General features: G+C 44.5%; 1 protein-coding gene across 1 annotated transcript in view; it reads right to left on the bottom strand.

Moving 5' to 3' along the window:
• crim1 (cysteine rich transmembrane BMP regulator 1 (chordin-like)) overlaps positions 1 to 26,244 on the bottom strand; it is a 197,711-nt gene that overhangs the window by 67,705 nt on the left and 103,762 nt on the right. The window contains exons 6-7 of the mRNA XM_043695492.1: positions 6,665 to 6,847; positions 1,706 to 1,903 (exon numbers count right to left, since the gene is read on the bottom strand). Of these exons, the coding sequence (XP_043551427.1) occupies positions 1,706 to 1,903; positions 6,665 to 6,847 (381 nt within the window). The remainder of the gene's footprint in view (positions 1 to 1,705; positions 1,904 to 6,664; positions 6,848 to 26,244) is intronic.

Here is a 26,244-nt window from a genome sequence, read left to right on the forward strand (position 1 = left end):
ACGGGCTGATGGAACTCTTCCTGCAAACCTTTCTCAGCATTTACCATATGCACAGTCAGGAAGAATAGTAGATAGTTATAGCCCTATACTTCATTTACCTTCCTTTGTCTCCAGGCACCTGCCAGCAATGAACTGTAATGAAATCACTGTACGATATAGAGGAGCATACCTTACTCCAGACATCAGAGGGTAAATATACCACCCAGCAGATATCAGGGAGAACAAGTCAAGCTCTGTGCATTAGGTTCCTTCATGACCTGCTACCTCAAAGCAGCCACCTGCCAGGTGTGAATTTGAAAATGTTCTGCAAATGTTGTTGTAAGATCCCAGTGAAAACATATGAACCATTCCAAAAATAACTTTTCATTTACCACTTGCATTCCTCAGATTCCCAACTTCCCCTGTAAAACAAGGGAACGGCCTTCACTGATTGAACCAGCTCTGTGTCAGGCTTTGGTATTTTACAAGATGAGGCAACCTTCCCAAAACCCTTAGAGGGCTGATAATGACACCTCTTCCAATCCCACAGCCCCCTATTATGAAATGAGAGTTGGTGAGGGCAGGGTGAGGTTGTTGGGATGCTGAGGTAGGAGGTGATCATTAAAATAGAGGAAACATCTTCTCCCCAGCCTGGAAGCCCTCAGTCTGGTGATGTTGTTAGTCCCAGGTATCAGACGGTGTCAGCCCTTGTGACGGGAATGTCAGGGCACCATGAATGAGAGCTTAAGGAGCAGAACATAATTGCGATCCATTGCTGTTTTGATATAGTCGCATTTTTGCTGCTGCCCCCACCAGGCGCCCACCATCAGAAAGAAGAGATAGTATGTTATTTTAATCTTCAGAAGAATTCCCCGTGACCCATCAGGAGAGAGAGATCACCCCCTTCCCCTTACTCTGTTCGGCTCTGGCCCCATCCCAACCAGATTCTCTGACCACCAGGGGGCATTACCCACTGGTCACATTGTTCCTGACGGGTTTCAGTCAGGAATGGGACACGGGGAGTTTATAAACCGACAGTTCGAACCTTGTGGGGCAGGCCATGGGGTGAAACTGAGGTTTGAAGAAGCAGAGGGGCATTTTCTTTCATATCACGGCTGGCGGTAAAGGGTCACCACAGGCCTTCGGTGTCAGAGCGGGTCACCCCGTATCCCCTTGGAATAGCAGGCACTGCACGGAAGCAGCAACTCAAAAGGCAGCGTGGAGATTGGGTTACAGAACAAGAATCTCCAAGAGCTGACAGCCTGGCTTTCCCCTGTTGTCACACCTCTAGGTTCTGAGGGATGGGCCAGTATATTGAGGAATTCAGTGTCTCCTGCACACTCTCTGTTTCAGTCTCTCTCTCAGCTGTACTGCACAGCCAAGGAAACATGGGGCCTGGAACCTACAGTCCGAGCCTCTTGTACTGATAGAGCCTGTTGGCGGTAGGAACTCATCATCATAATAAAAGGCCATGAAGTCTGACTCAAAACGTACGTAGCTGATGAAAAGCAGTTTGATTTCCAGAAGTAATTATCATTAACTCCACTGGAGGAGTGGAATATTAATTCTACACAATTCTATCAATTAGCATATTATCCATCTGTGTCCTTCACTAAATTGCTGCCACTGAACATGTGTGACTACAATGTGTTTTTTTCAGTAAGCTTGTTTTGATGCTTGCCCTGAACGAACATAATTACATTCTCAATTTTAAAGGCTTCCTTACCTTCACACACAGGGCAGCACTCTCCCGGAATCTTCACTGGGTTCAAGCAGCTCTGACCACAGGCTGTGGCCATACAGTGGGGCTCTCCATTAATACACTGGCAGAAGGTGCAATCATCCTCACGCCACCTGTCTCCATGGGCACGGATCTGCCCATTAGCATAACACCCTGCGGGGTTGTGGATGGGGTACACCGGGTCTGTCAGTGGAAAACACAATATGCACGATGGGTGAGAGGCATGGTGAATGTCTTCAGAGAGGACACAGATAAGCAGACATAAACCAAAGGGAGCGATGGGCACAGCAGACTGGGAAAGTGCCACAAGAGAGATCAACACAAGCCACTGATGGATGGGCACACAGATAAACCTGACTGGTAAAGCAAACACACACAGGAGGGCTCTCATGAAAAACATAAAACCTATCTGTGAGACACACATGTCCACAAACACACGCAAGCTGAATACAGTATTTGATATTCCAGTTACATTATCGCCTGTTGCATGTCAACTTGTTTGTGGTACACGCTGACTATGGCCGCTGATATATCAGTACCTTGCATGATGAATTCCTTTTTATTGTGTGTAAGTGCCAGCACATTAAACACTGAAGCATTCAGGGGACAGCAATTCCAAAGGGTTACTGCATTTGTCTGTTGGATTATTAAATTTAACTCTTCCCAGCAATAGAGGTGCAGCCTGTGCAGCAAGTTTTTCAACAGGTCATTCAAAGCAGTTCGGGTGCCACAGTTATTTGGAGTTAGAAGACAGAGACAGAGGGAGAGAGCAAGAGGTCCTTACAAAAAGTAACTTTTAATCTGTGCTGTACAACTGAGCACCACTGGCTTTGTGCAGTCTGGGAGTCAAGGGATGTATAATTAACAATGTGGCTCAGTGTGAAGTCAAGAGTAAGTGGACAGCTTGAATTCAGCAGGAGGTTCTAAGCATCAGTAAGTACAGCTAAGTGTTGAAATTAGAACTTCGGCGAAGTCCTTGGGGCTGTGGTGATTTGGAAGAAATTGTACTACTAAATGTTCAGTGCAGCTGTGAGCAAAGGTGAAGGAAATCCACAAGCAGTAATATGCTAACTGATAGATTATTGCCTCATGTTAATTTTGGGATGTCAGAAGATAACTTAGATCTAACTCTGTATAATATAAATCTAACTTTGTCAATAATCTTTACACGTTTGTGTAAGTTATCTTTGTCATAACCTAGTTATTCTTTGTGACCAAAGAAACGAGGCTGAATTGCTTCTCGTAGTAAACCTGGATAATTAACCAAATCCCCACGTGAGTTAAAGTTTGTTATGACCATTGGAAGCGTGGGACTAGAAAGGAATCGGTGCACCCCTCCAACTTCAGTTGTAACACTTCATATAACAGCACAGTATCCACAGAGACTGGGCCATGAGGGCTTTTATTTATAGTACAGCTCTGTCCACAGAGACAGGTACATCACCACATTAATGCATGGCTGTTTCTGGGGAATAGGCTGAAAAGTAAGAGAAACTGATTTGTTGGTCAGAGAAATATTGCACAATGGAGTTACTTGTGTGCTTGATTTAGTTGTTCATCCCTTGTAATGAATATGACAGTGTTCAGTGTCTGGGGTTTGTGGTAGACTTCTAGAGGGTGGCTGATGCTGGGAAGTAAGGTGACATTTTTGGGGTGTCCTTATAGCAGGTCCTTTGGCTGCTGGGAGAGGGCGGCCAGACTTGAGCTCTCCATTGAAGATTTGTATCTCCCTAATCCAGCACTCTCCGGGCTGGCACACACAGTCCGTCTAGTTTTCTGAAGAACTCACTGTGCTTCCAGAATTTCACAATGCAGCAAGGAAGACTTCCAGACATTGAAATGTTGTCAAGGCAGTGTGAGGAACAGCAGGCCGAGATTTGGCTACTGCAAAGAGGGGCGGGAGTGGTAGAAGGGATGGCAGAAAGACTCACACCGACCTCTGATAACCACTTGTGAGGTCCAGCGAACTGTCTGATCTGCAGAGATCATGCCCTGTCCTGAGGCTGCTGGAATAGGGAGGAACAACCTGAAGAGACACTCCTGGCTACATGACCAGCCCAACTCAGTCACACCTGTCTCAATATAGTGTGAATGCTTGGCATGCCAGCACGGGTGAGCACTTCATGGTCTGGGTCATTTCACTGCCGTCTGAGGCTAGCAATGGGATTTTTCCATTAGTACAGGATCAGTGATGGGAAGCACACAATCCCGAATAAATGCACACCAGGTTCCAGTGGATGTTACCATCTTGATAAAGGTTGTATTTCGATAGTATCGAGAAAACACCAGACAGAGGGGGTTAGTCAAAACCAGAAACTGCTGGAAAAACTCAGCATCTGTGGCGAGACATAGATCCAGTGACCCTTCTTCAGAAATATTAGTAGCTAGGGAAAAGGTAGTATGTATGCTGAAGATGGGGAGGTGCAGAGCCGGTCTCTAGTTTTGTTCCTCTTGCCCTGGATAAATTCGATACAATGGACAGGTTGGACTGAAGGGTTTGTTTCCATGCTGTACATCTCTATGACTCTGACTATGTCCCTAAGCTCTTGAAAGGCAAATTCCAAACACTTGGCATCGTTTTGGTCATGCATCTTTTAATGCAGGCAATGTTTTTGCAAAATCCAGCTGCTAATACTGAATCCTGTATGTCAATCCATCTCTGCAGTCAAGCCAGAGATTTGAAGGTAGGTGTTTTGCCAGTCATGACAATGCCATGCAGCGCTACTGTTGGATATACTGTTTGTAGCCCTCTGCTTTCAGCTCTAAATGCCACCTGTCACATTTTTTGGGTGAGACAACGTGAGTGTGGCATAATGGCTCAGTGGTTCGCACAAAGTCCTCACAGTGCCAGGGACCTGTGACCAATTCCAGTCTCAGGTGACTGTGTGTGGATTTGATGGGCCAAATGGCCTGCTTCCAGACTGTGGGAATTCAATGTAATCAGGGAGTATTTTAACCCCTATACCATGCCCTGTGTAGCTACATAGTCAACCGTAGGCAATAGCGTGCCCAAGAAATTGGCAAAAATCAAGAAATCTGCGTGGCAAGTAAACGGAGGAGTTATGGAAAGAGTTAGATGACCTCAAGGTTGAACTGTCCCAGCTCTGTATGGCCAAACTAACTGAAGGAGCTGTATCCAAAAATTTGAGTTGGGCAGAAGTCCATTGCAAGAGCTCTACATCAGACACAAAAGGAGAACTTGAGTAAATTCTAGAAGAGTCAATTTGGATTTGCGACCCAAGAAGACCCGTTCCATGTGTAGCTGACTAAACAAATAACTGGAGAGGCTTGAAGACCAAGAAACAGTGAGGGAAAGAGTGTCTGTAACCAATGTGTAAATTTGTTTAAAGACATAAATGTTCTACCATGCAAGATATTAAACTTAAGAAAAAAGAACAGCTTGACACACTGTTGAATCTGGCAGCAGCAAGAAACGCTGGTCAAAGGAACAATTTCACATTATACAGGGGATGCCTTCAGGATCACTGGGTATGGGGAGTCCCACATCGGTATAACACACCAGGTCTGCTCTCCCCAGCGACAAGGCTTCAGCCCAAGATCTGCGGTGGGGTGTATCTGACCAGAGTCTGCAAAAAAACTCGACCCTTCCAAAGCAGTAAATACCTTCTTCATGTAAACAGAAAGCTTCCCTCGAAAGGCAAAATCAGATGGTGTGGGAGGCCAGTGTAGACTCGTAGTCTCGGGATGAAGGCCAGAGTGGGCTCCCTGCTTTTGAAAGACTGTCATGCTGAACTTTTATCTTTACTTCTTCATAAATTTCTAATTTATACTTCAGGTATCTTGTAATGCTGACCTTCTGCCTTTACCTTTTCATTTTTCTTATTCACATTTATGATTTGTACCTAGATATCTTTGTATGTAAGTATCGGCAACTTTGTACACTTTTCGCTGTACTCATGTACCCCTGTGTTTGAGTACACGTGACGATAAATCCAATTCTATTTCTAACGAGCTGGGAATTAGGGGCTGATATCATGGCTCACAACGTTAAACAGAAGCAGGCTAGAAACTGCAGCTTCCCTTTAAATAAATGAAGTGCATTAGAGCAGAGAGCAAAATGTTGTAACTGCCAATGTAATAGGATTGCTCCAATGCAGCTTAATGGGCCAGTCTAACGATCTCTTGTGCCTGAGTACAAATCTGCTAATGGTTGAAAGATGGGTTAATATCATTAGTTACAAGGCATTCGGAGCACACAACTGTGCCAGATCTGAGTTAATATATGGTGTTTTCCGCTCCTAATCTTTCCCAGATCAGATGTTGGTGTATAGCTTTACCATTGACCTCTGAAGTATTTTATTCAGGAGACCTTGCTCTGCTGGGTAGTAGCAGCAGGTTATTTGAGTAGAGGATACCTTCACAGAATGACTGGACATCTTCTAAACCTAGAATTAACTAGATTGGATCTCTTGTGGCATCGTGTAGTGTCCCTGCCTCTAGGCTAGAACATCTCACCTAGCCTGGAGGGGCTGACTCAACATGTCTAACAGATTGATTAAAAATGATTGGAAGTAACAAAGACTGTCAGGATTTATGCACTATATGAGCCTCTTCTCTATAAACAGGAAATGCTGCAGAAACCCAGCAGGTCTGGCCGCATCTGTGCAGAGAGAAACAGAGTTTACATTTCAAGTCCAACATGACCCTCCCATTCTTCTGAAGGTTGAAGCAGCTATGTAAATGCAACTGAACTCTATTATTTTGCAACTAGTTGTCTTCACCACCTGTGCTGATATTTGGCACTGACACCTTTCTGTTTGATTGCGATCCCAACCAATTTTCATTCCAGGGATTTTAACGGAAAGGTAACTGGACTAGTTTCAGTAGCTGGTAGATGATTGGTCAGATGTGGAAGACGAAAATGCCCCCTTCCCTAAGCACCCCCTTCAGGTACAGAAAGAATATTAAATCAAGAACATTTACCTTCACAGACTGGGCAGCACTCTCCCTCAGGGACGTAGTACCTGTCACAGTGCAGCTCTCCGCATTGTGCTGAGAAACAAATCGAGACACCACCTTGACATCTACAGAAACGGCACGCATCCATTCGGAACATATTCCCGTCGTAATATTCCACGCCATTGAATATGCACGTGGGCTTTGTCTCTGCAACAACAGAGTAGAAAACAAAAACTCCCATTAGACCCTCTTACCTACGGTGCATTTAAGGGCAAGCTAGAGAAATAAATAAGAAAGGATATGCACAGCATTAACATAACTTGGACAAAGAATCCCTACAGTGTGGAAACAGGCCCATTGGCCCCCATAAGTCCACACTGACCCTCTGAAGAGTAACCCACCCAGATCCATTCCTCTACTATATATTTATCCCTGACTAATGCACCTAACCTACACATCCGTTGTGGGAGGAAACCGGAGCACCCGGAGGAAATCCATGCAGACACAAGGAGAATGTACAAACTCCACACAGACGCCCAAGGCTGGAATTGAACTGGGCCCCTGGCGCTGTGAGGCAGTAGTGCCGACCACTGAGCCACTGTGCTGCCTCTGCATGCCATGCCAAATGGCCTGCTTTTAGCTGTAAATATGTTAGAAAGTTTGTTATGCTTTCATGGGATGTCAGTATCATTGGTAAGGGCAGCATTCTTTGCCCATCACTTGTTGCCTGCATAGCAATTCCTGAGGGCAGTTTTGTGTTAACCACATGTCTCCGGGTCATATGTAGGCCAGACCCAGTAACATAGCAGAACTTTTTCCCATTAATGAACCAAGAGGGGTTTTATTACAAACCATGATATTTTCCATGGTGGTTGACAGTGCCCTCAGCTATGTCTAACCCATCTCTGCACTTCTGCATTCACCCCTTCTCTTCCCACCCAGTATAGTGATAGAGTCCCCTGGTCCTCATTTATCATTCCATCCACACCCACAATCCAGAGAGTCATTAGGTGCCATTTCTGCCACTTCCAGTGGGAAGCCACACGTTCCACTCTCCTCCATTTGTCAGCCTTCCGCAGGGACCATTCCTTTCACAACACCCTGGTCCAGTCCTCCTCCATTCCCAGCACCTACCCACACCTCATACAGTCATAGAGTCACAGAGATGTACAGCATGGAAACAGACCCTTCGGTCCAACCCGTCGACCAGATATCCCAACCCAATCTAGTTTCACCTGCCAGCACCCAGACCATATCCCTCCAAACCCTTCCTATTCATGTACCCATCCAAATGCCTTTTAAGTGTTGCAATTGTACCAGCCTTCACCACTTTCTCTGGCAGCTCATTCCTTACATGTACCATCCTCTGCGTGGAAAAGTTGACCCTTTGGTCTCTTTTATATCTTTCCCCTCTCACCCTAAACCTATGCCCTCTAGTTCTGGACTCCCTCCCACTTCCTGGTTCTGAAAAACTCTCTTAGCCTTGTCTTCCTCCCGAGGACATTTAACACTAGGGGTGTCTCACCTTGCTCTGACTAAAACTGACTCCCTTACCCTCCAGCATAATGTTAGCATCGCCTTTATGCAGGTTCCACTGGGGATAAAGCAGCAGAGCCCAGTGTAGCAATGGGCTGTGGACCAGTGTGTCTATGGTAAAAACAATGTCTGCAGATGCTGGAAACCAGATTCTGGATTAGTGGTGCTGGAAGAGCACAGCAGTTCAGGCAGCATCTGAGGAGCAGTAAGTGTGTCTATGTCTTCTGCTTTCAAATCTGCAGACACTGGAAATGTCTTTAGTGTGAATGCCACCCATCCAAAGATAAAGAAAACGCAAGCACATACAGACACATGCACACAAACACTCGCACACAGACACACACACACGCACATACACACACACGCACGTACACACACCCACATGCGCACACACACACACGTACGTGGGCACAGCACCATAAACACACGTGCAAACGCACAATTCTAAAAAATATTTTAAATGACAGCAGTGTGCAGTTGGACAGGCTATTGATTGGTGGATCTCACTGTCTGTCAGTTTGACTGGCACCTCAGAAAGCTGTAGGAGTGCAAATCACACTGAAACTCTGAGAGCTCCCTGGAAACTGAGCAGACAAACGTGTGGTTCCTGTGTGTGGTTGCAAACTGTTTGCATGTTTGAAGAGTGAAAGCCCATGCGATTCACAAATCCAGCGGCTACGGGTGTGCAGTTCGTGACCCCTTGTGTTGTTGGGAGAGAAACAATGGTCATGAAACCCCATGGAGCTTAGCCATCTCATTGTCATCATCAATGGAGTAATCGGTGAATTCATTTGCATGATGGAAGAGGGTATTGTTCTTCCTCTTCGTGCAGCTATGAATGGCAGCCTGTTAAGTACTGTCTGTGCGGCCCAGAAAGGAATCAACAGTGAAAGAACCTAGAGGTTGCAATCGTTTTGGGCTTTGCTGCTAACCTAGGTGGCTGCAGGTCTTGCTATAAACTCCCACCTATTTCAGTACACTACCCAGGAAAGCCTCAGTTGTCTTTGGGTTTGCACCTGCAGGTATTAGTCCTTGCCCAGAGGACATGGTCACCTGCCTTCCATTAACCATGCCTTTCCTAGATAGCTGTATCCTAACCAGCTGAAATTGGCTGCTGCTGCTGCATCAAAATAAAAACTTGACTATCTGAATGATACACTGCCCACGACGCTCTACGTTTAATATGGGCAGTCCAGCGGCAGTGGCTGGCCATTTTGAAGACCAACATGACCCATAAGCACTACACTTGGTACCACAACCTCACACAAAGGTGTCACCCACATCTCACCACTGCCACCTCCTGCTGTGCTGCTGGCATGGCAGAACCAGGTCACCCTAACACACTGGGCTCAATATCTGGAATGAGTGGACTGCCTAAGGAGGAAAGGCTGGATAGGCTAGGCTGGTATCCTCTGGAGTTTATAAGAGTCAAAGCATTTAAGGGAGGAGTTGACCAGGTGGATGTGTTAAGTAGGTCTCTTCATGTGCAGGAGAAACTAGAACAAGTGGTTATAGTTGAAAAATAAGGGGTCATCCATTTAAAATTAAGATGAGAAAACATTTTTTATCTGAAGGTTGTGAGTTTTTGGAATTTCCTTCGTCAAAAGACAGAAGTGCAGAATCTTTACATTTTTTTTAAGGCAGAGGGAGATAGATTCTCGAGCTCCAAAGGGTTAAAAGGTTATTGAGGACATACAGGACTGTACAGAGGTTAAAAGCACTTTGTTCTCATTGAGTAGCAGTGTAGGTTCAAAGGGCCAATGGATCTGTTCTTGTTCATATGTTTATACCTCTATGGACATCACATTCTGAGGTGGAACTTTAACACTCCGGTCCAGAGGTAAGGACACTGCCACTGTGCCACATGACCCTCAATTGATTACCTTTTTATGAATGCTACGTGCATTTTGACAGACTGCCTTTGATGGTGCTTTTTTTTCAATGTTTTATTCTCTATTTTGCTCCCATTTGATGCTTGCCTTTGCTTCATCTGTTTTCCATTTTCGGTTTCTACTTTTCTACTTCCTTTTAGCAGTTTAACTTCCCTTGAATCTGAGCTCCCTCTCAGATTCATGGGAGAGAGAGAGAGAGTGTGTGTTTACTTCAGTAATTTGTGCTTCTCTTATCTGAGTTCAGCTGAAATTTCTTGTCCCTAGGCAGTTAGCTACTGCAGAACTGACTCAACAATGATCGCTCCTGTTGAAAATGCTTTAATTCACTCTGTTACTACAGAGACAAAAACAAATCAGAAGTCAATAGTCCAACAACACTTCCCAAAAAGCCATTATTCAGTGTCTCATGCTCAAAACTTCAATGTTTGCTCCAAATGAAATCCTTTCAACGTTTTGCAGGAACCACAGCTTTACCTCTGGCAATGGGTAACACCTTACTAATGCTGACTAAGAGGAGGTCTCCACTGATTGCCAGTATTTCCCATTGGATGTGGGTGAATGGTTCCTAAGCACCTTCAGTATTGGGCAATTATTTTATTCTAAGCGATAACATTATAATGCAACAAATTTCAAAGAAGAATACTATACAAGATGAGCCCGAAGACTTTTAGGCTGCACAACAACTGACAGCTCATTAATTATGAACATAGGTAAGAAACATGCCTTGAAATAAAAATTGCAGTTGATACTCGGAAAATGAACGATCTGGAGGAGGCAGGGTAATTGTTATCTTATGAGAAAAGGCTAAATGGTTGGGACTCTACTCACTGGAGTTTAGAAGATTGAGAGGTGACCTCATTGATTCTTAAGGGGCTTGACAGGGTAAATGCTGAGAAGACCTTTCCTCTTGTGGGAGAGTCTAGAACCAGGGTACACAGTCACAGAGATGAGGAGAAATTTCTTCTCACAGAGGGTTGCAACTCTTTGGAACTCCTTGCCACATAGAGCTATGGGGGTAGAGTCCTTGTGTATATTTAAGGCTGAGACAGATTCTTGAAGTGCTTGAGGGAACAACTCCGGGACACTCGCACCAATCAACCCAACCGCCCCTTGGCCCAACATTTCAACTCCCTCTCCCACTCTGCCAAGGACATGCAGGTCCTGGGCCTCCTCCACTGCTGCTCCCTCACCACCCGACACCTGGAGGAAGAACGCCTCATCTTCCGCCTCGGAACACTTCAACCCCAGGGCATCAATGTGGACTTCACCAGTTTCCTCATTTCCCCTTCCCCCATCTTACCCCAGTTCCAACCTTCCAGCTCAGCACCACCCTCATGACCTATCCTACCTACCAATCTTCCTTCCCACCTATCTGCTCCACCCTCCTCTCTGACCTATCACCTTCATCCCCACTCCCATCCACCTATCGTACTCTTTGCTACCTTCTCCCCAGCTCCACCCCACTCCCATTTATCTCTCCAAGCCCGGAGATTCCCTGCCTTCATTCCTGATGAAGGGCTTTTGCCTGAAACGTCGATTTTCCTGCTCCTTGGATGCTGCCTGACCTGCTGTACTTTTTCAGCACCACTCTAATCTAGACTCTTGAACAGTAGAGGAATCAAGGGTTTCAGGGAAAAAGACAGGAAAGTGGCCTCCTGTTTCTATTTTTCATGATTCTATGGGTCCGAGCGCCTGTGTTGTTCTTACATCTGAAGCAACACACAACCTGTTCTCACCTCTTACCCACAGACAGGAGCATTGCAAGGGACAGTTGGCTCAATGGCTAATGTATGGCTTAGAACAACTGTAACAGTGGGGGTTTAATTTAATTTAATTTAGTTTAATTCCCATTCTGGCTGAGGTAGACTTGGGTTTTGTCTCTTTGCACTGCCCAGGGAGTCAGCGGAAGGCAATAGCATTACTGACAAAAAACAGCTAAGAAATCAGCTCAGAAAGAAGTATCAGCAGGTAATAAGCCCAGGACTTGACATACATTCCCTCTCGGGAGTTGACTTTCATTATTCTTAAGGCAGGGAAAGGCCAGATTCTGGGTTTGAGTGTCATTCCCAAGGCTTGAGGACAAAGCCAAGGTTTAATGGCTCAGTGAGGTTCTAAGGGAGTGCTACACCTTCATTGTATAAAATGTTATCAGCCAACATTGCAAAATGCACTCAAACTGGTCACTATCATCCTGCTTTTTATTGGAGCTTGCGCTGTTCAAACTGGGTGCTACAGTAAAATGATGACCACATTTCAGAAGTACCTCATTGTCTGTAAAGAGCTGAAAGGCACTGTCCAAATGCAAGATTTTTTTTCTCTTTTAATATGTTTGCAAGAAGCAGAAAACTGAGAAGGACAGTCATGATTAGATTAGATTCCCTACAGTGTAGAAACAGGCCCTTCAGCCCAACCCGACCCTCCGGACAGTAACCCACCCAGACCCATTTCCCTCTGACTAATGCGCCTAACACTGTGGGCAAGTTAGCATGACAAATTCACCTGACCTGCACATTTTTGGACTGTGGGAGGAAACCCGCACAGACACGGGGAGAATGTGCAAACTCCACACAGTCAGGCACCCAATGTTGGAATCGAACCTGGGACCCTGGTGCTGCGAGGCAGCGGTGCTGCGAGGCAGCAGTGCTAACCACTGAGCCACCATGCTGCCCTATCTGAAGACAGACAAAGAACAATCGCATGTCATCTGTCCATTGCTCTGATCATGGTTTGCCGCGCTGTATGATGGGCACTAGAAAAAGCAAAATACATGAAGGGATTTTAAAAACAATGACGTGACAGTAAGGGAATGTACATTTGCAAACAATACCAGCAGTATATGTGCCTTCTGAGGCATGTTTTAATAGAATTAACGACGAATTAGAGTCTGCGCTCAGCACGCATCAAGAAAACCCATGCCACGATCTCACATGGCAACAGTTCTGACATGGCAACATGGACTGCTGTCTTCTAAATTGAGAATCTGGAATGTTCTGGTACAAAGCCAGTGCTGTGCTATCTATTCTTGCTTTATGGGGTACCATTAGTGGAAACTTTCACTGAGATGCAGCCACACACTTTGGACCAGCTCCAAGTATCACATGTGAAAGGCGACTATGAGTGGGAGAAATGTATGTGCTGCAAATATAGCTTTCAGTCTGGCTGACTGAGGCGTTCAGTAAAGCTTTGAAGTTCAACAACACATCCAGGCACCCCAGAAAAGACATTTGTTCTTGGAAGTGCTGAGTGGTTTGAGCACCATTTTGCACGTTGGTATAATTATAGCCCGACTGATGACAGGCGTCTCGACAGTCTGCTGGCACAGTAGCAACTCTGGTCTCAAAGATCTGAGCCTGACCTCGGGGCCTGGTGCACTTGGGGTCTCTGACGGGACAAATCTCCTCAGCCTGCTCCTGATCGTCTGGTTCAGAAATCGAAAGCCTATTCACTTGGCTGGTCTGCTTCAGGACTCCAAAACAGGGAGGTCATTGGCAACACCAAAAAGAAAGTTGGGCAAGGGGAACAGAGTAAAAGGCAGGAAAAGGGATAGAATCGTGGCTTAATATGAGGCTATTATTCAATTCTTCCCTTCCACCATATTTTGTTCATTCAATACTGGCTTCAAATAGTGTGCAGCAGAGAGGGGAGCTAATTTGCACTCATCCTGTGTCACACGGCTGCTCCTAACCAGCTGCACTTAACAGTGTGATCCTACTCTCTGGGAGGCACCTGACTTCATGTGGAGGAGCCGGTGTTGGACTGGGTGGACAAAGTTAGAAATCACACAGAGCAGGTTATAGTCCAACAGGTTTAGTTGGACGCACTGTAACCTGGCGTTGTGTGATTTCTAACCTCATCTGGAAACCTCACTCCAGCTGTGATTGACAGCTCAGCAGAAGGGAAGAGTGCGATGTGGAATGAGAGAGTGAAAGAGACAGAGAGACAAGGACACCAAAGTCCCATCTTTCTGTGTTCTCACACCAACGTGCTGTGTCGGATGTTGGCAGATTTTCTGTAATATGCACATGAGCTAAGATTTACTTACACTGCAGGACTATAAAGCATAGAAGAAGACCATTCAGCCTGCCTTGTCTATGCTAGCACTGTGAAAGAACCTTGCTAATTATTCCTGCTCTTCCCCGCGGCCTTTCAATTTTTTTGTTTCCTTTTAAGAATCTGTCCAATTTCCATTTGAAAGTTACAATTCAATCTGTTTCCACAATGCTTTCCGACGGTGCGTAAGTTGCTATGTAAAGCAGATTTCTGTTTATCTCTCCTTTAGATATTTTACCTATTATTTCCAACCTGAAACCTCTGGTTATTGACTATCCTATCTGATGAAGGATAGTCAACCTGTTTCATTATATAACCTGGGATAGTTTTGAATACTTTGCTTAAAGCTCCCTTCAAACTTTATGCTCTCAGGAAAACGGAACATACTTAAGAGAGTGCAAAATCCAAACATTTCGCAGGATGGGGTGGGGGTGGAAGTGGTTGTGGATGAGTGGGGTAATTGGGAGAAGAGTTGAAAGGACAGCACAGGGAGTAACCAATATGATTTTCAACTTAGACAGCTTTAAGCCAGGGCTTCCCAAACTTTATCCCAAGGCGACCTCATTTTAATCAGACTTCCAGTGGCCAGAGTGAAAATTGAAGGAGAGTGATTTAAAACTGTTGAATGTCCCCTGTGGAAAAACAAAGACTCACTTTTTAACAGGCTGCCATTTTAACAGCAATCTGAGAACTGACAATTAAGCCATACTCACTGACAGCCTGAAACCAGAGCATTTAAAGGCGGTGTTCATGATTTCTGCCTCCGAGTGCATGACCCCAAAATCTCTACCCATGCCCTGTGGGGGATTGCAACTGGGAAAAAAAATGAAGTAAGATTTGGGAAGAATCCAGAGAGTGATACCAGATTGATGATGGCCCTGGCACTTCCAACAGCGTGTACTGATGAAGGTGGTGGTTGGTGAACAGTGAGAGAGTTAATTATTCAGAAACAGTTACGATGTTGAACCAGAGGTGGCCATTGAGGTTCTGTCGATGCAAGGAAATAACAGGATGCTCCAAGCAAACTTTATGAAAACTGCATTGAGGACAAGATCAAAGGAATAGAGGAGCAGTCCCCTCAGGTGCATTAGCTCGACAGGTTGGATAGCTGCCCTACGTGTCAACAGCGTGGGTTTATTCCTCTATCAGCTGAGCTCATCGTGACAATCCCACCCTCTCAACCTTACCCTTCTCCAGAGGCATGTGACCCTCAAGTTAAACACACCATCAGCTGTGTCTCTAGCTCTCTCTCTAATGAGGGAGTAGGTTATGACAACTTCCACTTATACCAAGCCTGTTAGGTTATTCAATGAGAGTTAAGGTGATTCATACCTTTGGCTCCATATGCTTCAATATCCTGGTCTATCAAAAATGTATTGATCCCAATTTTTAAATTATGAATTGCATCAGTAATCACTACCTTTGCAGGGCAGTATTCTCCAATTCTTCCATTCTTTAAGTGAGAACCACTTGCTAATCTCTCTCCTGAAGAGGCTGGCTCTGATATTAAGAACTCCATCAGTGCAATAAGCACTCTCACTCCTTCTCCTCTAATCCAATCAACCTAAACCTCTTGTCTTCCCAATAATACACAACTAAATTCTGTGCTCTCTCAGAATCTAATCCCTAGAGCAATGGCAACATTCTGATGAATCTGGCCACCTTCCAAAGTCAATACTGTATATCCTTTCGAAGGTGCAGTGCTCAGAACTATGCGCACTTCACTAATCTATTATCCTCAAACAATTCCCACCATTACTTCTAATTTGTGCTCAGAAAAATGCTCCAGGGATCGTTCTCCTTGACACTCCTATCGATATGGAACCTTTACAAAGGAACTATCCCTTTGTCTTAACATAGAGCCCCACTAATCACCGGTCTGTGTCACGATCTTATCAGACACTTTTCACCCTTTTGGATTCACTTGCTGTGGTGTGCTTGCATTTTTACACAGAGCGTTATTAATCACCCTTCCCTTTTATGCCTCATAATATTCAGGATACGTGGAAATGCTCTTTTGTTTCATGAATTATGGGCATTCTCTGACTATTGATCACCCCATTAAATTAGCCTTTGTGCTGCTACATGGCAGATTTATCAAATCACACTTTGCGCTTCATCACTTTCTGCATTCTCGCCAGTGTTTGATACTTTTATACGTGCCAGTTTTAGGTTCTCCGTCCATTCATTTTTCTCCTGATGTTTTGCAACAAGGTTTCATATATTCCCAGTGTTGTCAAGGCAGCCTTCAGTGCAAGGCTCTGTATAAAGGAGCTCAATGTTGGAGAGCCAGATAGAGGCAAGCTCTGGTTTTGTTTTGTGTGCTATTTCCTGAAAATTCCAGACTCGTGAATATTTCTTCCTGAGTGTTGACACCAGGAGTTCAGAAAGCCTGCACAACACCAGAGAACAAAACGCCTACCCCTCCGTAGCCCCTGAGTAGTGGCTACTGTTCAATTAAGAATGATCACGTTCTAGAATAAACACATTCTTTTTCAACACCTGCCTTTCAATGGAACTCGTAACTAAACTTCTTTTGAGAGCTGGAAGCTACTGCATATCAATGATGTGGAAGCATTGGTGCTTTCATACAGTCATTGCATCAATTTGCAGCATTGTAGGTGGAGGTGGGAAATGACATCAATCGCAATCCTGTCCTTTGTTGTTGCCATGCAATAAATAATCTTCTCTTTTCACAAGGGGGTAAATTAAAAAGGCTCTGCTTAGGATGAGCATTGAAATCTTCAGTGCAAGTTCTTCTTCAGCTGGGTTCCAGGAACAAAGTATCAAAAGCTCTGAAGGAGGATCACTGGACCCGAAACGTTACGTCTGCTTTCTCTCTGTGAATGCTGCCAAATCTGTTGAGCTTTTCTGAAAATTTCCATTTTTGTTTCTGATCTCCAGCATCTGCAGTTCTTTGTTTTTGTTTTAGTAAAGTATCGAAGATTAGAGGAGGCTGAGTTCTTGCAGCTTTTCTGCTGTGGTTCTGAATGAAGACTTCCCGAACACCCTCCACATCGACTCCCTGAAAACATGGTGCAAATTCGCCCCCCTCATCCTTTGATAAAAATTTTGCAGTGTAACACTGCACCTTTCCCAAGGTCATGCAAAGGTTAGGGAACGAGAATATGGGACAGTCAATAAAGAGAAACCAACTCACATGAACAAAGGGTAAGAAAGTGAGAAACTGTTGTCACTTATAGAGCACACAATCTCAGTATGAACCGCCAAAGTAGTATTTTTGAAACATGGTTGCTGTAGTAATGTAGAAAACATGGCAAACAATTTGCACACAGCAAGGTCTCAAAAACAATAAAGAAGTAATCCCAAGATAATGTGAGTATTTTCTTTTTGGGACAGATATATATTGGCCAATACACTGGGGATAAGTCCTCTGATCTTTAGAATCTCTTACACCCACAACAGAAGATAGAAAGGGCATTGGATTAACAACTTATCAAAAGGTGGCATCTGTGACAGTGTGGCACATCCTTGGCACTGCAATGGAATATCAGCCTAGACTTTGTGCTTCAACATCACAGTGGCTCAATGGTGAGCACTGCAGCCGCACAGCACTAGGGTCCCAGGTTCGATTCCAGGCTCGGGCAACTGTGCAAACTCCACACAGACATTCTTCCCCTTGTCTACGCGGGTTCCTTTCGGGTGCTCCGGTTTCCTCCCACAGTCCGAAGATGAGCAGGTCAGGTGAATAGGCCATGCTAACTTGCCCGTAGTGCAAGGTGCATTAGCCAGAGGGAAATGGGTCTGGGTGGGTTACTCTTTGGAGGGTCAGTGTGGACCAGTTGGGCCAAAGGGCCTGATTCCACACTGTAGGGAATCTAATCTAATCTGTACATGGCTTGGACCCATGGCCTTCTGAGGAAAGTGCTACCCACTGAATCGCAGCTGGCAACCAGCACTGGGATGGGTTTCCAGCATCTTAGTGCCCCCCTGTGCCACCATCATTCAATTGCCAAGGATATTGGTGAGCCCCTGCTGGGTGAACAGTTGAACACCCAGGCTGTAAGAAAGGCTTAGTGGCAAGGAGATGGCTTCCCAAAAGAAAGAAGATAAATGGAAAGCCCTGTAGAGGATTGAGAGAGCAGTTGTATTTCCATAGCTCTGATTGCAGATTGAGTTGGTAACCTGAAAACCAACCCAAAACTAGAGAGACTGTGGGAAAACAGGGTGGGATCAATTTGATGCAACCAAAATTAATTGAAAAGAATTAACAACCTCAGTGATAATGAATGCCTTATGTAATACAGGATTGTTAAATCAAGAGCTTTGTTTCAAAACTAGATTCCTTAAACCCATTCTCAGACAGGCTGTTTAAAAGCTTTATTGTTCAGATGGAAATTGGATGGGTTAGAATCTGAGATTTGAAAACTGGTTGTGTTTTTTTTCTCATTTTCTTTGAACATTTTTGTCTGTTAGCCAAAGGGGAGCCAAGACCACATGACTGACAGTCGAGAATGATCCCAATTCGCACCCAGTCTGTTTGTTCTTGATTGGTTAGAGAGAGCAGGATGCTAGGAAGGTGGGATGCATTGGGTGACCAATCACGGGAGTGAGGGCAGGGCCTGTCAGGAACCATGTGATAAGAGCTCCCTGTCACCCAGACAGGAGTCACTTGTATATAAACATACAGAAAACAGAGACAGATAAACATGTAGGGTTACAGAGCTGGGTGCAGGGGAATGGAGCTGATTGGATTTTTCAACAGAAAGCTGGAGTGGACTTGACGGGCTGAAGGGCCTGTTGCTGTGCCACAATGACTCCAGGAAGTGCATACCAGCCTGGAGATGATTAGCTGGTTCATCAAGCTTGCAACATGGTCATAATGGTCTTCCGGTGACATGTGACAGTCTCTTGGCATCGCATGGCCTCAGCGTGGTCTCCCAGCCTTGAGGAGATTCCAAAGCGATTTCCTGGCCTTGTGAACCTCAGAGTGAAGCCTGGCGCAGACTGGAGGCTAGTTGCCAGTGTGGTCTGGGTTGGAAGACCATTGTCCTGAACTTCCTATTTCTTTATTTTCTAAGATCTCGTCACTGAAGAAGCTGTACCTCACCATCTTTGTACCTAAGATGGCACTGCAAGTGACGACATATAAACTTTTCACAGTACTTATTTGAGTACATTTATGGTAAGGTCCTAGGGAGTATTGCTGAACAAAGAGACCTTGGAGTGCAGGTTCATAGCTCCTTGAAAGTGGAGTCGCAGGTAGATAGGATCGTGAAGAAGGCATTTGGTATGCTTTCCTTTATTGGTCAGAGTATTGAGTACAGGAGTTGGGAGGTCATGTTTTGGCTGTACAGGTCATTGGTTAGTCCACTGTTGGAATATTGCGTGCAATTCTGGTCTCCTTCCTATCAGAAACATGTTGTGAAACTTGAAAGGGTTCAGAAAAGATTTACAAGGATGTTGCCAGGGTTTGAGGATCTGAGCTATAGGGAGAGTCTGAACAGGCTGGGGCTGTTTTTCTTGGAGCGTCGGAGACTGAGGGGTGACCTTATAGAGGTTTACAAAATTATGAGGGGCATGGATAGGATAAATAGACAAAGTCTTTTCCCTGGGGTTGGGGAGTCCAGAACTAGAGGGCATAGATTTAAGGTGAGAGGGGAAAGATATAAAAGAGACCTAAGGGGCAACTTTTTCACTCAGACGGTGGTATGTGTATGGAATGAGCAGCCAGAGGAAGTGGTGGAGGCTGGTACAATTGCAACTTTTAAGAGGCATTTGGATGGGCATATGAATAGGAAGGGTTTGGAGGGATATGGGGCGGGTGCTGGCAGGTGGCACTAGATTGGGTTTGGATATCTGGTCAGCATGGGCAGGTTGGACCGAAGGGTCTGTTTCCATGCTGTACATCTCTATGACTCTATGACTCTACATGTAACAATAAAGCTAAGTGAATTCAATTCTGCACGCTTCCTCATTGCTATTGGGAGAGCTTGTTGCATGGACAGCAAGATTAACAGGACAGTTTAATATGGGAGACTGAAGAGGGAAAAGTAATGGAAACAATAAATGATACTAAAAATGGGACTGCAGAACAATGTTCACTTCTAAATAGTGGAAGCAAAACTGCAATATTAGAAGGTCCTATGGGGTTTGAGGTTACTGGAGTCAGAGTTAAAGGGTTAAATCTGTGCAGAAGCATTAGTAAGGTTTTGATAATGAAACGAGTCCTTCAGACGAAGGTAAGATATCTTGACACGCAAGAGCATTAAGAATTTCCTTCCCTTTTCTGGGGACAATCATGGAACCAGTTCAAAGTAATCATCCCACAAACATTTGGGAAGCATTACAAGTATATGCAAACTTTAAGCCAATTTTTTTTTTGTAGACGAAATTGCAAAGTTCTACCAAAAAAAAAGTTTAATTCACTGGCACAGAGCCACACTGCTTCAATGTGTGGCCTCCAGATGTCTGCGAGCACTTCCTAACAGAAGCTGAGACTATGATATTGAGTGGAAGAGCAGTTCAAACCCTGCCAACAACACTTGCACTCTTTCAATTGAGGAGCCCCAGCCCTGATATGGAAATGAGTTCAGGTTGGTAAACCACAAGAATCTGGGAATGTCTGTCATCTCAAGGTTTGTCTGTCTCCTCCTGAATGCTGCCCTTGATTGTCTATGTTGTGAATTCCTGAGCAGTGACAAAGGAGGCTGTAGCATAAATAAGGTTATAGCTTCAGATGAGATTTTCAACCACTGCAACCACCTCACCCCCTTCCGCTCCATCAAGGAACTGCCTTATGCCACAATGAATCTCCTCTGCTTGCACCTCCCCATGCAATCGCAGGAGGTGTGACACTTGTCCCCTTTACCTTTCTCCTTCCTCATTATCCAAAGCCCCAAGCACACCTTTCTGAAGCAGCGTTTTCCACCACCTTCTCTGAATCTATGGCTCACAATGTTGTCTCCTCTACATTGCGGAGACCATGTACAAGCTGGGTGATCGCTTAATTTGGGGAACACTTCCAACTCATCTGAAAGGAATGATTCTGACCTTCAGCTGTTCCAATATACTGCCTTGTCCTCATGCTCACATTTCTGTCCAAGGTTCACTGCAGTGTTCCATGGATGCCCAATGCAAGTTGGAAGAATGGAACCTCATTTTCCGCTCAGGTATTTGAAGTTTTATGTTAACATTGAGGTCTAACGACATCACAGCTATTTTGCTATTCCTTCCCGTCCTGCAGTGTCTCTGTGTTGGTTTCAGTCAGAGCTGACCCTTATTTCGCTATTAACATCTACTCCAGACCAAGGGCTGCTTATCTGCAACCATTACTACACCCTCTGCTTTTTGTTAAACAGAAGAATTCTACAGAAGAGTCAGATTGGTCTTGAAACATTTTCCCTTTTTCTCTCTTCACAGATGCTGAGTTTCTTCATCACTTGATTTTGTTTCTGATCTCCATCTTCTGCCATGTTTATTTTTAATATTCCCTTCCACTTTTTTCTGAACCCCCTCCAGTGCATCACCCGTGTGCATGGAAAAGCAAATGGCACACCAAGTGCTGTGAGGCGTTCCTGACAGCTGTGATCGAGGGCAAATCTTTTAAAAGGTGTTCACTATTTGCTGACATGGAAAGTAGCTTTTCTGTCAGGCTCATACTTCTTGTAGGGTGCATTGTCCACTGATAGCATGCAATTTCCAAACTCAGCATCATCTTCTGATCATTACTGAGCAGCAAGTCCCACTGGCGAAGGCCCGCTGTAAGAACATGGAGTTGGGATAATGACACAGAAAGGCATGGAACCTTCTGAGCACTTGAATCCAGGCATGAGCATGTGAACATTGGCTGAGAATGCGCTATATTCTTTTGAAAACCAAGCTGAATTAATCTAAATTAAAGCTAATGCAACCCAAATAAAGACCGGCAGCCCTTTAGAGGAACACTGTGACAAAAAACCAAATATTTAAATTGCACTTTTGAAACTCAAATCAACATGTGATTATGTTGAGGGGTGTGTAACAATGCCCTCCAGCTCCTGCAGTGCCCACTGGCGATGGGGGCACATAGGTGAAAGTGAGGACTGCAGATACTGGAGATCAGTGTCAAAATAAGAGTGGTGCTGAAAGGGTTTTTGCCCGATTTTCCTGCTCCTCGGATGCTGCCTGACCTGCTGTGCTTTTCCAGCACCACTCTAATCTTGATGGATGCACACATCTGAACTCTTTGGTGAAGACAAATTTAAATGATAACCAAATTAAACCAAGTCAAAAATCGACAGCCCCTTAAAAGAGGCACAGTTACAAAAATCAAAATGTTCAAACAAAACAAAAATTTTAAATTAAAAATGTAATTCCAGCTAGACAAAACGTATTCCAGCCCCTGCAGGGCCACTAGCCTCACTTGGATGCACTTGTATATGTACATATGTCATTTCCACGTGTATGGATTGTTTTACAGTCATCTCTAGTTGTCCTAGTGAGTCACCTTCTTGACAACATAGTGGCCCTTTCAGAAAGCAGTCACAGTCAACCATATCGCTGTGGGTTCCGAATCAAAAAGCGGCCAGATTGGGTAAGGACAGCAGATCTTCTATCCCAAAAACAAATCAGTGAGCCAGCTGATTTTATTTTTAATGACGATCTGGTAGCTACATGGTCAGTGCTACAGATACCAGCTTTTTATTCCAGATTTATTTAATCAACTGTATTTAAATTCCCCAGCTGCTGTGGTGGGATTTGAATTCATATCTTTGGGCCATCAATTCAAGCTGACTGGATTACAAGCCCAGTAATATAACCATGATGCTACTATTCTCCATTTATTAGATTTACACAAGAGAATGTACACCTGTTCTAAACTAAACTAATTTTTAAAAGAAGGCATGCTGGTAGAATGTGTTCCATTACAAACTGTAGACAAATATAGATATAACTTATACTTGGGCTGGCCACAAACCAAAATATAAACTTCTGGTTGTTCATGGTCACTGCTCACATCAACCTTTCTTCAACTAGATTTTACTTATTTTAAGACAGTTTGCTTTCTCTTCGAGTCAGATATTAAAATGACCAGACATGTTTGCTTGATACAAAATACAGACAGGTGCTTGGCTCCCATTCTGCAGCACACGGATAGGCACGAGGATTCTAACTTCAGCAGGTTCCCTTCCTTAGACAAACCCCACCCATTAAAAGATCAATGCAACAAATATTTTGAGTGGAGCTAATCTCTTGTGAATAGACTGTGAATGCACGAATCCCTCTCCGCCCCCACTCCTGCCGAGAATAACACAGATCAAACCTTAACCCTTGAGTGACTGGTTACCTTTACACTGCATCCAAAGCATTCCACAAACCACCATGCAAAATCCCTCAGATTCCAATGGTCTGCTCAAATAATATAAGCCAAGAGATTATTTTTGACAATATACGTTGTGGAATGTTTAGCAAACATGCACAATACTTTTCTGCCTTACGTTTAGCAGAGATTTTAAATCATTCGAAACATATGAAGCATGTCACATAAGCAAGCAGCAGATAGGTATACTAGTCACAACTCTCCCAACTCCAACACTGCATTCTCCTCCTCTTTCATTTATCCTTACTTTTGTACCTTTGAGTCTGCGGGTTATGTCCACAATCTCTAATCAGAGAAGCAGGTGACAATCTTCCTCCAACTATATTGACGTTGAATAGTCAAAGAAAGATGTTGTTGCTGAAGGAGTCTCGGATGAGTCTCTGTTACAATGCACTTTGCTCCCTTTATGGAATAAATGCTGCAACAATCTGAGCCCTTGATTTGGATGGGACTCTTATATAGGTGAAAGAGGAAGGCTCCTTTGATAGTAATATTGTTTGATGGAAAAATATTGGCCAGAACAGCAGATATAGCCTCCTTGCTCTTTGAAAAACTGATGTGGGATCTTTAGCAACTCTCAGAGAAGGCATAAAATGCCTGAGTTTCACTTCTCCCCCAATGGACAGTCCCCCTGTTGCACCGTGGGCGGCACGGTGGCACAGTGGTTAGCACTGCTGCCTCAGCGCCAGAGACCCGGGTTCAATTCCCACCTCAGGCGACCGACTGTGTGGAGTTTGCACATTCTCCCCGTGTCTGTGTGGGTTTCCTCCGGGTGCTCCGGTTTCCTCCCACAGTCCAAAAATGTGCAGGTTAGGTGAATTGGCCATGCTAAATTGCCTGTAGTGTTAGGTGCAGGGGTAAATGTAGGGGAATGAGTCTGGGTGGGTGCGCTTCGGCGGGTCGGTGTGGACTTGTTGGGCTGAAGGGCCTGTTTCCACACTGTAAGTAATCTAATCTAATCTACTCAGCTCTGCACTGTCAGCCCAGATGTTCACTCAAATGGGGCCTACACCCACAACCCAATTACTCAGAGTCAAGGGTGTCTGACATGAGAAATGGAAACATTCCTGGTGGCTGCACCTGACCAATATCCAATGACAGCTGCTGGGACATGCCAGTACATGATGCCACAAAGTGGCAAGCTTGGGCTTAATGGTGAGGTGAACATTCATTGTTGGGCTAATACATTTGGACAGTTCTTGCAGACTGCTGCTGACTGCAGAACCACGCCACAGCAAGAAAGGATGGAGGCAACAAATTAAAACCTGGACTGTAAAACAAATTGATATAGATGTGAGGAACTGATAGAGAGAGAGCACTGAGGTAGATTTCCTGGACAAAGCAATAAATGGAATGGATGGAAAACTGAGGACAATGCATGCGCAATTTTTTAAGCATCTTTGCTGTGTCTTAGAATCTCAAAAGCTTTAACTCACAACCTACTGACAAGTAGGAATGGTGCAAGTTGATTGTCATGTTCAAAAAGCTAAAGAAGGTTGCCTCACAAGCTCTGTCTGCATCTTCCCTGATACCCACAGTGGAACTGCCTTTGCATGCATCAGTCTAGGGGGATTTGACACTTATTGTCTTGGAAGGAGCATGACTAAAGAGCTTCTTTGAAATGTCCGCTGTTTGCATTGTGTGATGCAAGCCAGGGTGGTGTCTAATAAGCCATTTATCATCCAATATTTTCCACTTGCAACAGAAATCAAAATGTATTGGCACAACATGTTATAATCTGGTTGAAGCTGCCCTGAACTCATTTCATTTCAGGATCTATAGTCAGAGAGAGAGAGAGATAGGGAGGGAAGGAGGGAGAGAGAGTGAGGGAGGGAGAGAGAGAGAGAGAGAGAGAGAGAGAGTGAGTGAGGGAGGGAGGGAGAGAGTGACAAATGAAAGGAAAGTAAATAAAGAAGGCTATTTCACCCCTTCTTTCTGGAGGTGAAAAGATCAGTGTTAAGGGATCCTAGAACTGGACAGAATGAGCAACCTTCAAAAATATCTCCATGAACCATGCTTAAGCCTTCCATCCAAATCGTTTGGGATGAAACAATTCAATTTGCAAAACGGATAGAACAGATTGGAGCAGAACTGGACAGAATGAGCAACCTTCAAAAATATCTCCATGAACCATGCTTAAGCCTTCCATCCAAATCGTTTGGGATGAAAAATTCAATTTGCAAAACGGATAGAACAGATTGGAGCCAAAGTCTGGGTTTACATAGCTCTCTGTGACAGCTTCCTGAAAATGGGAAATCACTTCAGTGCACGTGGAGGGAAGGAAGAGCAAATAGCTCACTGTTTGTGACCTGAATAAAAACATTAAGTTGTTGGGGTGGGGGGGGGGAACACGGGGAGGGGGGTCAACAGAGATGCTTCAATGTATTTCAGCAATACCTTCTTCCAATGTTGACTACATAATTTAATTAACGTTGTTGCTGTCAAGTGGACCCGTTTATCCTTTGAGACGTTGTTGTCACGGTGCCAAGTGTTTCAGCAAGATACAGCGCAGCATTCTCTATATTTAGTTTCCATCAAAGTTGAAACATTGTGCTATATTTAAGGAGCTGGATCCTGCTGCTGCACAAAGCTGCTATGTTGACTATTTGTGAATAAAACAGCAGGAATAAATGTTATGGTCGGAGGCGTCCTTCATACTTTGCAAAACACATTCTTTCCATTTGGATTCGCACCTTTCTGCATCCTCCACAAATAATTCAATATCAGTCTTATCACTTGAACTTGGATAGTCTCTGGGATACACAATACACTGGTTAAACTAGTGGTGAGGAGCTCACATGGAA

Source organism: Chiloscyllium plagiosum, chromosome 9 (assembly GCF_004010195.1).
Source record: "Chiloscyllium plagiosum isolate BGI_BamShark_2017 chromosome 9, ASM401019v2, whole genome shotgun sequence".
Lineage (NCBI taxonomy): Eukaryota > Metazoa > Chordata > Chondrichthyes > Orectolobiformes > Hemiscylliidae > Chiloscyllium > Chiloscyllium plagiosum.